The sequence below is a fragment of the Lepidochelys olivacea genome (assembly GCF_965140295.1).
Source record: "Lepidochelys olivacea isolate rLepOli2 genome assembly, chromosome: 2".
Taxonomy (NCBI): domain Eukaryota; kingdom Metazoa; phylum Chordata; order Testudines; family Cheloniidae; genus Lepidochelys; species Lepidochelys olivacea.
This window is the reverse complement of record NC_140412.1, coordinates 200,512,346-200,528,496: the sequence shown is the minus strand read 5'-3', so window position 1 is coordinate 200,528,496 and position 16,151 is coordinate 200,512,346. Positions and strand designations below refer to the sequence as shown.

Genomic DNA, 16,151 nt, shown 5'->3' with positions numbered 1-16,151 from the left:
CAATGATTTCATCAGCACAGTGTCCAAGACAACCCAGAACACTGACACATGCAGAAGCAGAGCCATTAAACACATTCAACACCTGTAGAGTATAATTTACTATTTGAGGGCCTTATTCCCCAGAAGAGTTATATTCTCTTGACTGTTTGCAAACTGAATGTGTCTGGCTATAGTCTATGTTATCTCAGTTCTTTGCACAACACCTCTATCCCTCTTTTTAAAAACATTCTGAATCACCATCATAGAATCATAGAATATCACGGTTGGAAGGGACCTCAGGAGGTCATCTAGTCCAACCCCCTGCTCAAAGCAGGACCAATCCCCAATTAAATCATCCCAGCCAGGGCTTTGTCAAGCCTGACCTTAAAAACTTCTAAGGAAGGAGATTCTACCACCTCCCTAGGTAACGCATTCCAGTGTTTCACCACCCTCCTAGTGAAAAAAGTTTTTCCTAATATCCAGCCTAAACCTCCCCCACTGCAACTTGAGACCATTACTCCTTGTCCTGTCCTCTTCTACCACTGAGAACAGTCTAGAAACATCCTCTCTGGAACCACCTCTCAGGTAGTTGAAAGCAGCTATCAAATCCCCCCTCATTCTTCTCTTCTGCAGACTAAACAATCCCAGTTCCCTCAGCCTCTCCTCATAAGTCATGTGTTCCAGACCCCTAATCATTTTTGTTGCCCTTCGCTGGACTATCTCCAATTTATCCACATCCTTCTTGTAGTGTGGGGCCCAAAACTGGACAAAGTACTCCAGATGAGGCCTCACCAATGTCGAATAGAGGGGAACGATCACGTCCCTCGATCTGCTCGCTATGCCCCTACTTATACATCCCAAAATGCCATTGGCCTTCTTGGCAACAAGGGCACACTGCTGACTCATATCCAGCTTCTCGTCCACTGTCACCCCGAAGTCCTTTTCCGCAGAACTGCTGCCTAGCCATTCGGTCCCTAGTCTGTAGCTGTGCATTGGGTTCTTCTGTCCTAAGTGCAGGACCCTGCACTTATCCTTATTGAACCTCATCAGATTTCTTTTGGCCCAATCCTCCAATTTGTCTAGGTCCCTCTGTATCCTATCTCTGCCCTCCAGTGTATCTACCACTCCTCCTAATTTAGTATCATCCGCAAATTTGCTGAGGGTGCAATCCACACCATCCTCCAGATCATATGGATTACATCACACAGCATACGAATTATTCAGGACTCGATGGGGATCCCCCTAAGGACTATAGGGAAGGGTCTTATGATGTCTTTGGCCCTTCCCTACACTGATAGAGAAAAATATTTATGTGGTCAAATACATTTTTGCACATTTGAACATTTAGCATGAAGGATTACAATATATTTCAGAATTCTAGTGTTGTTGTATAAAGTAATATTATCATCTCCTGGCCTTTGAATACAATTATATCCATTTTGTTTCTTTTGTGTTATTATGGCCATTATATTCCTTTCTTTGTGCCATCTTTATATGATTATGAGTGACAACACAGTATTGTATTTTAAAATACTAACCCACACGTCATTCATTAATCACACCAATTTGATGTACTTTTACCTTTAAAAGAATGCCAGCATACGTTCTCTATGCCAGTTCTGACAAAACCCACTATTCTGTACTACTCTTTGAAGAAAGTACAATGCAAACTGCCTGCACGCTGTGGTCTCATACTGCACAGTTGATTCAGGACAATGTTGATCTTTGTGTACTGTAAAGAAAGTACAATTTACACCATCAACTGTTCTGTTTTGGCAGATCTATTAGTGTGGCTCTGGCTCTAGAAAATGTTTCAACCATATCTGTCTCTGCCAAATACACCTATATTTATGCCCATATGGTGTAATGAGTCCCTACTTTTTTAAAAAATGTGTGTTTTTGATCTACTTGACTCTTTATTTTGTATTACAGTTATACCTATCCCACGCTTGAGGCTCAGGACACTGTTCAAAATACAAACTTTTATCACAGAACAAGTTTTAAAAGGAAAAAAAACCCAATTCTTAAACGCCAACCCAATGACAGATGCAATCTCTGTTTGATGTGCCTAGATATCAGCCGACCATATTAGGTTCCTAGTTCTGGCTCTCCAATTCCTATATTACAAAGTACATATATCAAATACTATGCATGGTTGTCACATTTTGACATTAGCATTTGGTGGTTAGTGCCAAGCATTTGGTGGTTAGTGCCATGCATCTCAGTGGAATCAAAGGCCTATTAAAGTATAGCATTTTGGTTATGACATTCCACCAAGACTGTAGTAAGGTTTAGATAAAACACCAATATGATTTGTCTTTCATTCCAAGATTTAATATCCCTTTTTCTATTTGGTTACCTAAAAATAGTTAATTTTATACTGAAAGGTTCAGACTTGTCATGAACTTAGTCCTCAGTTAGAATAAGTGCCCTTGGTGAATTTGAAGAAATTTGGTTTACAAAGAATGAAGTTGTCTCTTTTCATAATCCAGAATTTTCTATAGGCTCACCCTGGCCATTATTTGATTATTTCCTTATAGCTCATTTCCAGTGTAAGATGTCCTCATGTCTTGTCACAAATAAATTGCTTATTGATAGTTTGCTGACAAATTCTTCAACGGTTTTTGAAAACTTTTAAGACTAGTACTGAACAAACATTGGTAAGTACAATTATAGTCCTGTGACACAGGCAACCCAATTTCTTAAGTCCCCTCATGTCTCATAATCAGAAGACACTGTTAAAAGACATTAGTTAATTAGACAGCTTATCTCTTGACGAAGCAACTACTGCTACTTAAAATGTGCAACTTTTTTCAAGTTCTCTCCCTTCAAGACAATTTTGAGGTAAAAAGTTATTTTCATTCAAAAATGAAGAAGAACGGATAATTGTATTAAAACTGTTTGACACACAACATAATTAACAGAACACTTGATGGAGCTGTCTGGATTCCCCAGACTTCAGACAGCCCCTTAGTAAGACGTTAAAGCGATCAACACCTGACATCTGTTAGCTAGAAGGCATTCTGAGGTAAAGAGCAGCTAAATCTAAAGAAATCAGGTACTTAGACCAGTTTAACTTTTTCATGAGGTGATATCCTTCCTGACACTATAATCTTTCCTTCTGGAGTGACGCAAGACTTTAAGTAAAAGAAAAGAACTTGTTGTCCCTCCCTCACAGCATAATGCACAAATATTTATTTCTTTGAGAGAAGAGCACTGACAAACTATTTATTCAATTTAAAAAGGAATATAAACCACAGAAACACCAAATTTGTGGTGACAGTTACGCATTTACAAGGCATAACACCTCCCTCGCAACTCTGCTCTAGCTTGGACAAACAGGACTGTCCTAAAACAGAACTTTCAATACTACTGCCTGCTCAAGAAAAACAATATTCACTATACCAAAGTCCAGGCACAGAAAGAAATAATTTTGGTCAGGGTACCAAGGGGCGGGGGGAAACCTTTTTAAAGGGACATCTGGAATTAGTTATATACTGTATATAGCAAAATTAATTTTTAAAATAAATTTCAAAATGTACATCACTTTAGCTCTTTACAAATATATTAAAACATACAAAGATGAAATACTCTCAGAATAAACTGAAAGCCACAACTATTGCCATGAAAAACATCTGTAGCTAGATTGCCCCATATTACAAAGCTGTTATCTATGGCCAAAGCCTGACCAACTCCACAGACACTCTGGCTTCTTTTCTTTTTAAATATTTGTTATGTTCTGAATAATAATTCTAATTACCTTTACATTTTTTTTCTTCTCTATCGTACTCCTGGGCACTTGACATGCCTTGAATATTCACTTCTGTATGACCTGGATGTAATATTGAGCTAGTCCAAACTGAAGCATGTAGAAACTGTGAAGATTGCTGTCCATTTCCCAGCATATCATTTCTGGAATGTCTTTTCCTACACAAGTGATTTTCTGTTATATCACAAATGGAATTTTGTAGATGTCTGTCACGAAGATGTACCAGCCCGTCCCAGGCTGGAAGGCCATTTTTTGGAGGGTTGATAAGCACTGGTTGACAAACTGTTGGCATTGCCAAAATCTTGCTGAGCTGTGGAGTTTTGGAAAGCAAGTGGTTTCCCAATTCTCTTGATCTGGTGGTATTCACAAGCATCTCCACTTGACCGCATTGATAAGATGCAGAGCTTTTCAGCCATGCACTTTCAGCCACCATAGTCAGTTTCCCTTCAGTGCAATTAAATGTAATGATTTCCCCCTCTATTAAGCCTGAAAAGACAGCTGGATCTACACGCACAGGTTACTACTAGATGCAACTTTCATCAACACCACAACTAGAACATGGGCCCGGGGCAAGTTACCATCAATTTATTGCCTCGCTCATATGATCATTTGAGGTCTTGTGGGTCGAGGCTGGTCGTGTACAATTTTCAGATACTTAAAACACAAAACATCAAGGATTCAGCCTTGCTTGACTTTGCTCTTAGCGTAGGCTGACCTGAGGGACACTCTGTTACCTAAGTATGACATTCTTATGTGGGCACGCTTAGCAGTTCCGCTCTTGCTACCACTACCTTTCTCTAGTTGAGGTTACCAGAGCAATATCAGAGAGATACATTTTATCTTGTGAGTTTTAACACTGTGGTCATAAGCAAATAACAAATACATAAATAATAATAAATAACAAGGCAACAATTATTATGTTTAATTAACAACAGTCCTGAAATGTGTTTGTTTTAGATAAAACATTTAAATACTGTCAGTTCATAAAACTACATGTCTAAAAATAACTCCTTTTTACTACTGGACAGCACAGCTAGATTCTACAGTAATGTCATTCCATAGCTGATGTTCCAAATATTCACAAATGTTTATATTTTAGATTATATGAATCAAAATTAAAATGTAAAATAGTTTATAACGTGTACTGAACATCTTAAGTAATTATCAGTGGATGTCAATTTGATATTCATTGCTACATTAATCATGATGAAATTCTGCTATTCTTATGGATTGAACAGGTAATTTTGCAGGAATTTCACTCAAGAGAATTCTCTGTATACATATCAATAATTGGATGCATATTAACTATACAAGTGGGTAATAAAGCATTTTAAAACAATTATGAGAATTAGATTTTCAGATTTGACATATTGTTAAAAGTTCTGAAAGTTATCTCTATATACTTTAGTAAATGGAATATTGCTATTGTAGGACTCTTGAAAATGCGAGTATGGTCAGAAAAGTGACTATTAAATACTGTTATCTCATGTTTGTTCTTATTCCCATATATTTCATTCCCAAATATCACATTTACTCAATTTGTAATTCAAAGCAATCCTTTTCTAATTGCTATCAATGCATACTCAGCCTAGTATTTGGAAATCAAGCTGCATTCTTTCTGTTCTGTGTATCTCTATCTGTTATCTACAAAAGTATTCTGAAACCAGAACCTGGCTAGCAACGTAGTGACTATGTCTGAGGTAGGAGAAACTAAAATACAGTTTTCTCCTGTGTACCTTTTCTAGCTCTATAGTTCTCACCATAGCTCAAACTTGATTTTGTCAGTAACTATAGCACATTAGACCAAAAAACACACAAAGAGCAGGTACAATGACAGGGCATCATTTGTATGACGCATGATATTCAGAAAATGTTAAGACACAAATATATAAGAATTGAAATATTAAAACACAAATATTTCAGCTTTTATATTCTCAACATGTTTACACCTTGTAAATTTCAAAACTTGTTATAATCTAAAGGAAAAGATGTGTTTGTTATGACCACTATCTGTATGCACTTATTTGCAGCTATATGAAAATAAACTCTTTCTAGGGACATTCTGAAAATTTTTGAGGCCCTACCATACAGGAAACTGTAGGGAACAATGTGTTGTAATGCAGTTTTCCACAATTCCTTGCATAATCTCAAAAAATACAACCTGTTAAATTAATTTCACTTTCCAGTGGTCTCCCTGTATGGCTAGTACTGTATATCCATGTCAATTACAAGATCAAAAATTGGCAAGACTACACAAATACGCAGACCCACATACATATTTTTATATTTTGTTATTCATATTTCACGAACAGGCCACTGCAACCCTGGCAACCTCACAAAACATGAAAAAAATATCAGTTACATAACTTAGTAGTTGATTTAAGGACTGAAACTGAGATTCATAAGCTAAATAGTTGTACCTTTTCAGACTAAATTTCTGTCTTTTTCACCAACATTATTTTTGACACAAAAGTCCATCTACCATGTTACTCTACCATATACCATGCGGCTCCAGTTTAGTTCTGAAGTGCATTTAAAAATAAACAAGAAGGAAAAAGGTGGGCTACTGAGCCACCACAGTTGGAGAGACCTGAGATGTTCTGAGAGAATGCTTTTCAATACCTCTGTATTATTAAATTTACCAAGGAATTGTCAAAGAAGTCTTTAAATTAAAAAAAAGATTAAAGATATTTTTCTCTTTGTGTTTCTGATGCATCCCAAGGACTTGTAGACTTGAATATTAACCTTTGTAGCCTTGCAAGCTTGTAAATGTGCAATGTTGCTATAACGGCTGTGTGAGCAGAGCTTGTAATTCTTTGAAATTTGTCTGTGCAGTTTCGGATTTCATAACTCAGCATCAAAATGGTCTTTTCTTTTTTGACATATAAACTTTGAAAATTGTCTCATTCTGATGTCCATGGTGGTTGCAGTTTATTTAGTGTTGTAAGGTTCCTCTTTACTTAACTAAGGCTCCTGAGATGCCAGTGGTTCTCTCCTAATGGCTGTTGCATTCAGCTTTTGTCAACACTTCTTTGAATTCAGCCTTAATTCAGCAATCTCAAAAGAAATTAAAAAGAAAACAAAATTGGAGAGGTGTATTCCCAGCTGAACTATATTAGTGAACAGGCTAGAGACTGGAAGCTAGAAGCAGTAATAGTATGGAAGGCAGGCCACTGAGAATAGCTCAAGATGGAAGGTGAAACTATTCCCAGATTCTCCATAAAATAAAGCGTAATACAGAACACGATACAGCTGATTGGAAATACTAGGCCAAATACATCCTTACATAATGCAACTCCATTAACCTTAGTGAAGTTAGACCATGAATAAATTTGGACCACTGTGTGTAGAAAGACATGAAAGGGGAAAAATTGCTTGAAGAAATTTGCATCTCAAAAATCTCATTTCTAAAATAAAAGCTTTTGAAAAAATGATTTGTTATAACTAACATCACAACAGGAAGCTTTCCATGTAAGATAATGTACCATTTTCAAATCATTTCTATGCACGGTTCTTTGGTTGTTGAGATTACCCAGACACAAAGATGTGCCAGGGTGCAGCAACTTGCATGATCAGGAGTTTAGTGTACAGCTAGCTGTTGACAGATAAGGCCAGTCTGTGATACCCTCACTTTTACTGAGTAGCATTTTACACTATGAGCTGTGCCACTGAAATCAACGGGACTATTGTGGAGTAAGCTATTACTCAGCATGGGCAAAGGCATTACTTTCTGGCCCACAATGAGAGTCTGGTTTTGAAAACAACAAAACCCTAGAGCAATGTGCAAACAGAGCAATTATGATTCCATGACTGTGTGTGTGTTTGGTACCGAACTGGCCGTTTGCATGCCTAAATACCAAATTTGCATTTGTCAATCACAGCACAGTAACTGTATATGAAAATCAGCTGTGGAGCCGCACCCTTATTTTTGTGTATTGCTCCTGGGCTCTGACTGTTTGAAAATTTGCCTGTGAATGTTCAGTTAGAAAGGAAGTAGAATTTTGCTGTTGCTGCTGGGCCAAATCTTGCAACATTTACTGAGGTAAAACTCCTATTAACTTCAGGGGAGGTTGTGCCCCAAGCACAAGCTAATTCAAGGCTGCAGAATATAGTCTAGTGAGCAGCCATTACAGATGGGCTCTTGCTGTGTTGGGGAAAATATTTAATGTATGGATTAGTTAATTTAGTAATAATCTTTTAACGGGCCTGATATGTCTATCTTCTCTTATGAACATGTTGGCATTTCTCATACTTTCAAATTTCTACAAAGGGAAAGGACCTACCATAGAGGGATCACTCATTTTGTCTTCTTTTCCCATGTTATTATGGTGTGGTCTTTTTCGATATTTCATTACGGTTTAGCTTGTTAAAATGTGGGTTCATTTCACCATTACAGAACATTATTATTTATCTTACACCCTTTTCTTCAACATGTTGTGCCTTAATTTGTCAGCAGCATTTCCTCCAATAAAGAGAACACTGTGAACTTCCTACATTTATGTGAATTCTTATTCTGGGTTATGCCAAACAAATAACCCTTGATAAGGGAGGACAGCAAGGTTAGTGTTATGCCAAGTTCCCAGTTATAAGACAAGAACCAGCATCCCCTTCCGGGTATTGTTAAAATGGCCATGCTCTGGGCAGAAAGCATGAAAGCATCTTGGGATGAACCATAAATAAAAAAGAGGCCCTATTTCAAAGTGAACAGAGCTTAATAAGAGGGCCTAGAGCATGGGTCCCAAACTTTTCAGGGTTGCACCCTCCCTTACCCCTGTCCTTCCCCCACTCCTCAGAGCCAGGCTGCAACTGGGGGCAGGTCTGGGGCCAGGACTGGGAATGGAGCCCAAGCCAGGGGTTGAGGCTGAGTGCGGCGCCGTCAGGGGCTGCAGCTGGGGCCGGGACTGGAGCAGTCCTGGGAGCGGAGCAGGGCTGGGTGGTGGTCCCTCCCCGAATCCTGTGTGGACTGGATTCGGGCCCCACTGTACCCCTCTGAATGTTCCTCCATGCCCCCCTAGGGGGGCGCGCCCCACAGTTTGGGAATTCTGGCCTAGAGCTCTTTTTATGGTCTAGGTGGAGGATTCATCTGGTCACTGCAGAGATGTTATAATGGCATATACTGATAATGAGTAATTACTGCTACCTGAGCAGTCAAGAGTTCAAAGGATTTTCTCAGATTCCTATCAAGAATGTCTCCAAGGGTAAAATTTCCCTAAAGAGGAAACAAAGTCTCAGCTAGGGAAGAGTCCATCAAATAAAAAAGTTGCCTTTTCTATGGAAAGTCTAGACACCCAGTCCAAATGGGCGTGCAATGAGAATTTGATGTCAGTGGGATGTAAGGGTAGAGCTATTATTGCCCACTCTTCCTTTTTATGCAATCAACAATCACTTTCCCCAATTACAGTTAGTGGCCCAGAAGGGTCAAAACAAAATTTTTGCCTGGTGTTTCCACAGATATGGTGAATCTTCCATTATAATATGCTTGGCAGAATATAGTTTTGTCTCTGCACCTTCTTCCTAAGCTCCTCAAACTGGACCTGCAACAGAGGCGCCGATAAACCTTCTCACAGGGAGACTGTCACTGCCTAAGCCATCCTCCTCACACTCTCCTACTTAGGATGGGGTCTGGTCTGGTGACCACATTTTGGGAGGGAGTTAGCGGGGTTGTTAATGAACAGCCCAAATGAGATACAGCCTGGCCCATAGGAGTGAACTTATCAGAATGTATCGAATTGTATTCCCAGCTTTGTGGTGCCCTGAGTGAGTCACTTCATGTCTCTCTTCAGATTCCTCTGTAAAATGGGGACACTGCTATTCACATACATATCTAAGAGGGGGATACTGAGGATAAACTGGACGGAGCTGGAGTCCACGGACAGCTCTGCAAGAAGGGGTGGCTGCAAGGAGCTTTCCTTCCCTTCTGCCCTTATGCAGGGACCAGGCACTACCACAGTCCCTATTCTTTTGCCATCTACTGAAGGGGAGGAGTATTTCCTTGAAATAAGAACTAGCTTCAACATCTGTAGCCTGGGGAATCTGCAGAGCTTTCTTGGTGCTTTTTCCTGGACACAGCCCAAAGTAAATGGCATTACAAATATTTGCAAACAGGATCTGTGACTAAAGGTGAAGGTGGAAAAAACAAGGAAAGAAGGTAAACAGAAAATATATATATAAAACCAGATGCTATACACAGAGTTTTATTTGAACTTCAATATATACAGGGCTATCAAAGCCCAGGTGACTACAGCCATCATTCATTTGTTTATTAACTTAAATAAACCTACTCACATTTTTTCCATTTCTCTATTTCAATGTACTAATGGGTACTAAAGGGTGTGCTCGTGGAGAAGAGGGCACAGCAAGCTTCCACATTCTCCTTCCTCCTCCTTGGTGCATCTGGGCAGTAAGGAACCATAATATGGCTGCTACCAGTAAATGGGAGGGGCAAGGCTGCCATCAGTGAGTACTGACTCCAAGAGGTGTTTCTGAGGGTGGGCTGAGGGGTGTGACTATGGTCTTGATCCTGTGCACTGACAAGCATTGGAGGAGTACAGGATGGTTTGAACAGCAGCTGCTCTTCAATGCACTCCTCACAGTGACCCTTAAAACACAGAGCCAGATCCTACACCAACTAAAGATCTAGCCCATTACACCTTATACAGGCATTTTATGACGACGATGATGACTATTAAACATCTATATTTTGGGAGCACCAGATGTTAACCAAATTGTTCCATTGTGCTAGGTGCTGTACAAGCATATAGTAAATAACAGTCCCTGCTCCAAAGATCTTACTCCATCGATATCACATTGGTGGTACAGGTATTTTCTTCCCTCCTCTGCTCCCTCAGCAAAAGGCCATAACTGAGCTGCAAGTAAATAGGTAAAGCAGTAATGCACAGAGAGGTCGTTGTTTATACTAATCCCTGAATTACAACACAAATTAGTAAAAAGAGGTGAGTAAGATGCAGACTTAGGTATATATATATACACACACAAGATTGAATTGCTATTTTTACTGTTGCACAGCAATCTGCTCTCATTGAAAAAAATTATTTTAAACCTAAAAGGAGTTCAAAATCTACCACAGTTTCTGCTCGGACATGAACAATGCAGTTGCAGCAGACAAATAGATTAGTCTCTCTCTTGCATCTAACTGATTTGCTTGGAAAACAAATGACTCAAAACAGTGAATCTTTTACACAGCCTTACCTCCTCTGATTTGAACATTTTATAATAAACTGGGCAGCAAGTGCAATGGTGTTTTTTCAAAAAAAACCCCCCACTAAATATACAAGCATCTAAGGGCACAAAAGTAGGTTGGTAGCAGAGAGATCAGCTAAGGCACATGTAATCAGGATTATGACGAAGGGTACACGGTAGGTTGATCAAGTAGGCTAGATTTGCATAGACCCAATCCAGTATATCTGGATGATTTTTAAACAAGAAAGGCACAACTAAAGAACTAGGAAAATGAAAAAACAAAACAAATAAGCAAAATAAAACTAAAACCCAACTCATCTTATGTACTAATGTCTTGGGGCAGAAGGAGTTTACCAGTAGAAGGCTTTAATGTGTGTTATGCTCTAATTTGCTATGAGTGATAAAACTGTCTGTTCCAAGCAAGGTTGAAGTTTCTTTTCTTCCTGTGAGCTGCACTTCAGAGAACATTTTTTTCTCTTCCACAGGGCATCCTGGTAATGTTTCCTTCCCCAAGAAATATGAAGAAATTTCCTACTTGGAGTTTTCTGAATATTAAACTATCTGTTGTGTTTAATGTTTGCGAAGGGGCAGAACTAGTACAGAAAGACCTGCTTTTTATGCATAACACCAGCTCTGTCGCTTCATTGGCCAGAGGTACATATGGTTTTCCACATAACAAATGTAAGCATATGCGTATATATGTGAATTATAGTCTAATTTTCATACATATAAAAATGTCAAACTCAATACAGACAAAAATCTCTAATCTAGTGATGAAACGACTATAGCCTGGTGCCACCTCCATGGGCCTTCTGGTATTTCAGTAGAGAAAAATAAGGGCACGCCTACACTACAAAAAAACAACCAACTAACCAACCAACCAAAAAACAAAAAAACCACCAACCAAACAAAAAACATGGCAGTGAGTGTCAGAGCCCAGGGCAACTGACTTGGGCTTGTGGGGCTCCAACTATATGGCTAAAAATAGCAGTGTAGGCATTCCTGCTTGGGCTGGAGCCACGGCTCTGCAATCTGGTGAGTGGGGAGGGTCTAGCTAGACTTTGCAACTTTACCAACATTCTTTTAACAGTTTTGGGGAGTGGATTTTCTTCAGGTTTAAAAAAAGAAAACTGAAAAAACAAAGAAATTCCATTGTGTGTAATGGTAATGAGCCACCCCCCGGGTCCATGTGGGTTGAAAGCAGGGCCTGAACTCAGGACCATCAGATCCATGTCACAGTCCTCTATGACTTGAGTTGAAGGAGTAACTCTATTATCTGACGGCACTAGTATAATATGTAAGCAGAGACCAAGTATGGGAAATTCTGGCTTGAATAAGAGAAGTTTGTCAAAGTTACAAGCAACTGAAAACAGAGTTACAATGAAAACTGTTCGCCTACCTTAACTACAGGGATCACTACTGCTCCACCTATAATATACAACAACTTTTAATACAGAATGTAATGCAGAATTTTCACTGCTTACATTTAATCGAATAGTGAACACAATGAAAGATAATGTCCTTGAAAAAGAATAGAATCCTTCACAAAGATCAGTGGCGGAAAGTTTCATAATTCACATCATACTCAGCCTCAACAGCCTTTTATTGCGGCTTACACTTAAAGGTAATTACATGACAGGAAAAACAGATTTCATTTTTGGAAGCAGAGACTGTTGCAAATGGTGTTCATATTAATGTGGAACAAACGCTGAAGATAAAGTCTACAGCTGGCATTGTGACCTATCCAAAAGTACAGCACATACTGTATTACCTTTATATCTGGTTGTTGTTGACAGATATCATAAAACAACAAGTTCTTCAGTACAAACCCATGCAGTTGCTTTTTTAACGGACTATATCAGTGCCAGCTACGATTTGCAGTGCAGATATACTGGGGATTAAGTTAGCTATGTATATCTCCTAAGGAACTTGGGCAGGATGATGCTCAAGTAAACAGAAGTTCCTAATTACTTACAGGGAAAAATGAATGAGAGGAAAATAATATCTAGAGGGATATGGTAACCCATTTGCAAGTTAACCAGCAGCAACGGCCTCATGTACTGAAGCACAGGGTCTGATGCTCTCACTACTTGACAAAGAGGAGTGAAATTCTGGCCCCAATGAAGTCAACTGGAGTTCTGCAATTGACCCAGGGCCCAGGATTTCAACCTAGATTTCAATGACTGAATATGTAGTCTTGTGACAGCTGATGAAAGAAAAAAATACTAAAGGAAAAATAAATGAAAAAATGGAGGTAAATGGGAAGGAGTGGCAAACTGTGATGATATGCAGTACAACTGGAGAGTTGCCATAAAACAATCCAGGCACATAAAAAGTTAGTTTTATTGGATTCTTTCAGATTTCCATGAGGTAGATGAAATCCACATGAGGAAGAAGTTTAAAAAATGACACACCATATTAATGCATTATTATTACATTTATACTATGGTCAAAGGTATACTAGGTGCCTCTTTTCATTCTTGGTGACAGGCTGAAGGACCTTTAGCAAAGTAAAAGGAAGAAGCAAAAGTGTCATTTGCAGAAAACTACATCTGAACTTGATCCGCTGTGGTCTTAGAAATTTGTATGATACTTTACTGCAGCTGTGAGAAAAATGAAGTGATTTTTCTCCTATGCCCCGGCTTTCTGGCCATGAGTCATTCAACTAATTCAGATTGCCTTTGTCCAGTCTCAGACTGGAATATCACTCACTGCAAGGAGCTGGCTTCTTTTCTAAAGCTTCTGAATTATTATGATACAATCTCTCTGATTCCACGAGTTAGCATGGAAGTCAGGAATAATCAAAAATGAAAGTAAAGAATATCTCACTTAGGCAAAATTTGGTCAAAACACTGGGGTTAACACTACTACTGTTTTGAAAAATGTCATAGGATCTTTGATGACCACAAAAAGTCAGGAGTTCAGTATGAGATCTCATCTGAAAGTAAACATTGCCAGCAGTACAACACCCAGTAACAGCGTGCTGGTTCCCTGGTTCATTACTGGCTGAACAGGAAGCATGCTACCTACTGAACTGCCAATATCACTTCCTACAGTTGTAGGTTTTCCTTGAGATCCGCCACTGAGGTTATGCTGGCTTTAGTGATATGGGAACTACAGTGCAGGGGAAAAATCTGAGCCTCCAGTTTTTAAGGTATATCATTTCAATTCAGTGGTTAGAATACCAGATGAACACAGATAACAAAATAATAGAACCATAGAATATGAGGGTTGGAAGGGACCTCAGGAGGTCATCTAGTCCAACCCCCTGCTCAAAGCAGGACCAGTTCCCAACTAAACCATCCCAGCCAGGGCTTTGTCAAGCCTGACCTTAAAAACCTCTAAGGAAGAAGATTCCACCACCTCCCTAGGTAACCCATTCCAGTGCTTCATCACCCTCCTAGTGAAAAAGTTCCTGCATGCCTGAGCAATATTTTTATACTCCTCCCTGGTCATTTGTCCAATCTTCCACTTCTTGTAAGCTTCTTTTTTGCACTTAAGATCAGCATGGATTTCACTGTTAAGCCAAGCTGGTTGCCTGACATATTTACTATTCTTTCTACACATCGGGATGCTGTGTTCCTGCAACCTCAATAAGGATTCTTTAAAATACAGCCAGCTCTCCTCGACTCCATTCCTCCTCATGCTATTCTCCCAGGGGATCCTGCCCATCCATTCCCCGAGGGAGTCAAAGTCTGCTTTTCTGAAGTCCAGGGTCCATACTCTGCTGTTCTCCTTTCTTCCTCGTGTTAGGATCCTGAACTCAACCATCTCATGGTCACTGCCTCGCAGGTTCCACTTTTGCTTCCCCTACTAATTCTTCCCTGTTTGTGAGCAGCAGGTCAAGAAGAGCTCTGCCCCTGGTTGGTTCCTCCAGGACTTGCACCAAGAAATTGTCCCCTACACTTTCCAAAAAATTCCTGGATTGTCTGTGCACTGCTGTATTGCTCTCCCAGCAGATATCGGGATGATTGAAGTCCCCCATGAGAACCAGGGCCTGTGATCTAGTAATGAACTAATTAGAAATGATTAATGAACATTGCATTCATTAATTATGTCCACTTTGAAGACACCTTTGTTCTTATAATTAGATTCTAGGACCAACACTTTCAATTCTGGAAGCCTACAGTTAGGTTTCTGTGTCCATATTTAGGCACCTAATAAGAGGCCTTACTTTATTTAGGACCTTAAATATGGTCTTAGTGTTCTGCTTTTGGCACACAGGTTTGAAAATTCTAGGCTACAATATTTGTGTGTGTGCATGGGTGTTTGTATATAGAGAGAAAAATGCTGCCATTAAAAATAAACAAAACAAACAGATGACAAACCATCAATTATTTTACCAAAGCAAACAGTATGTGGGCGCAACATGGAACAGTAGTTGGTACATAACATCGGCGACTTAAGAGGAATGGGCCATTTACATGGTGGCAAGAAGTGAACTATTTAGTAGTTTATGAAAGCAAAGCAATAGAAGCATGTGAAAAAATCATGAATAGCTTTAAAAAGGCCAACAACAATTTTGCCAGTTGTAATTTTGGGTGGAGGAATTATATGTTATTGCTTTGTAAGAGGCATGCTAGGGTTACAAATTATATATACAGTGTGCACATATATAGTGTATATTCTATGCTATCCACCTCCATTGATTACCACTCCAATCCAAATGTTCTGTAGCAGGAAGAGAAATTTTCATCCAATCTCTTCCAGAGTTTTAACCTCCATCCCCTTACAAGATAGGGAAACAATCATAGACACAGAAAGTGAAAAGCATTTAAACAGAATGAAAAACTTGATGCTGAAAGGCTTCACCACAAAGGCCTTCAGATGCAACCTATAGGGATGTGAAAAAGTGTGGAAAGATTTCCACATGACTGCTAATACACTTCTACTATGAAAGTTGGGAACAATTAGAGAATGGCTTTTTGAGCAACTGGAAAGGGCATGAAGCTCTCATTAGCCAGTCATTCACACAGGGAAGGTGCCTGTCTTCTCTTCAGAGGTCTGAAGCTGTTTCTGTTGCTATCATGATCTTATGAAAATGTATGGAGTTGCGGCCTGGATTCAAGGAGGAAATTTGTAAGTGTTGAATCTCATCTTTAAATCTGTGGAATAGACAGATTATGTGGCCAAGGTCCACTGAGGGCTTACAGATGCCGAAGTCTGGGGCAATGTGTACACAGCTAAGCATTTTGTTCTTCAA

The 16,151-nt window shown here is 39.4% G+C and overlaps 1 protein-coding gene across 2 annotated transcripts in view; it reads right to left on the bottom strand.

Annotated features, from left to right (window-relative positions):
- Positions 1 to 16,151, bottom strand: part of THRB (thyroid hormone receptor beta) — a gene marked incomplete at its 5' end in the record, with an annotated part of 301,539 nt that overhangs the window by 63,734 nt on the left and 221,654 nt on the right. The window contains one exon of one of the 2 annotated variants that reach the window (XM_084619844.1): positions 3,740 to 4,181. The exons of the other annotated variant lie outside the window; for it this stretch is intronic. Coding sequence (XP_084475970.1) covers positions 3,740 to 4,181 — 442 coding nt within the window. Of the gene's footprint in view, positions 1 to 3,739; positions 4,182 to 16,151 lie in introns of those variants that run through there. 2 annotated transcript variants of the gene reach the window in all.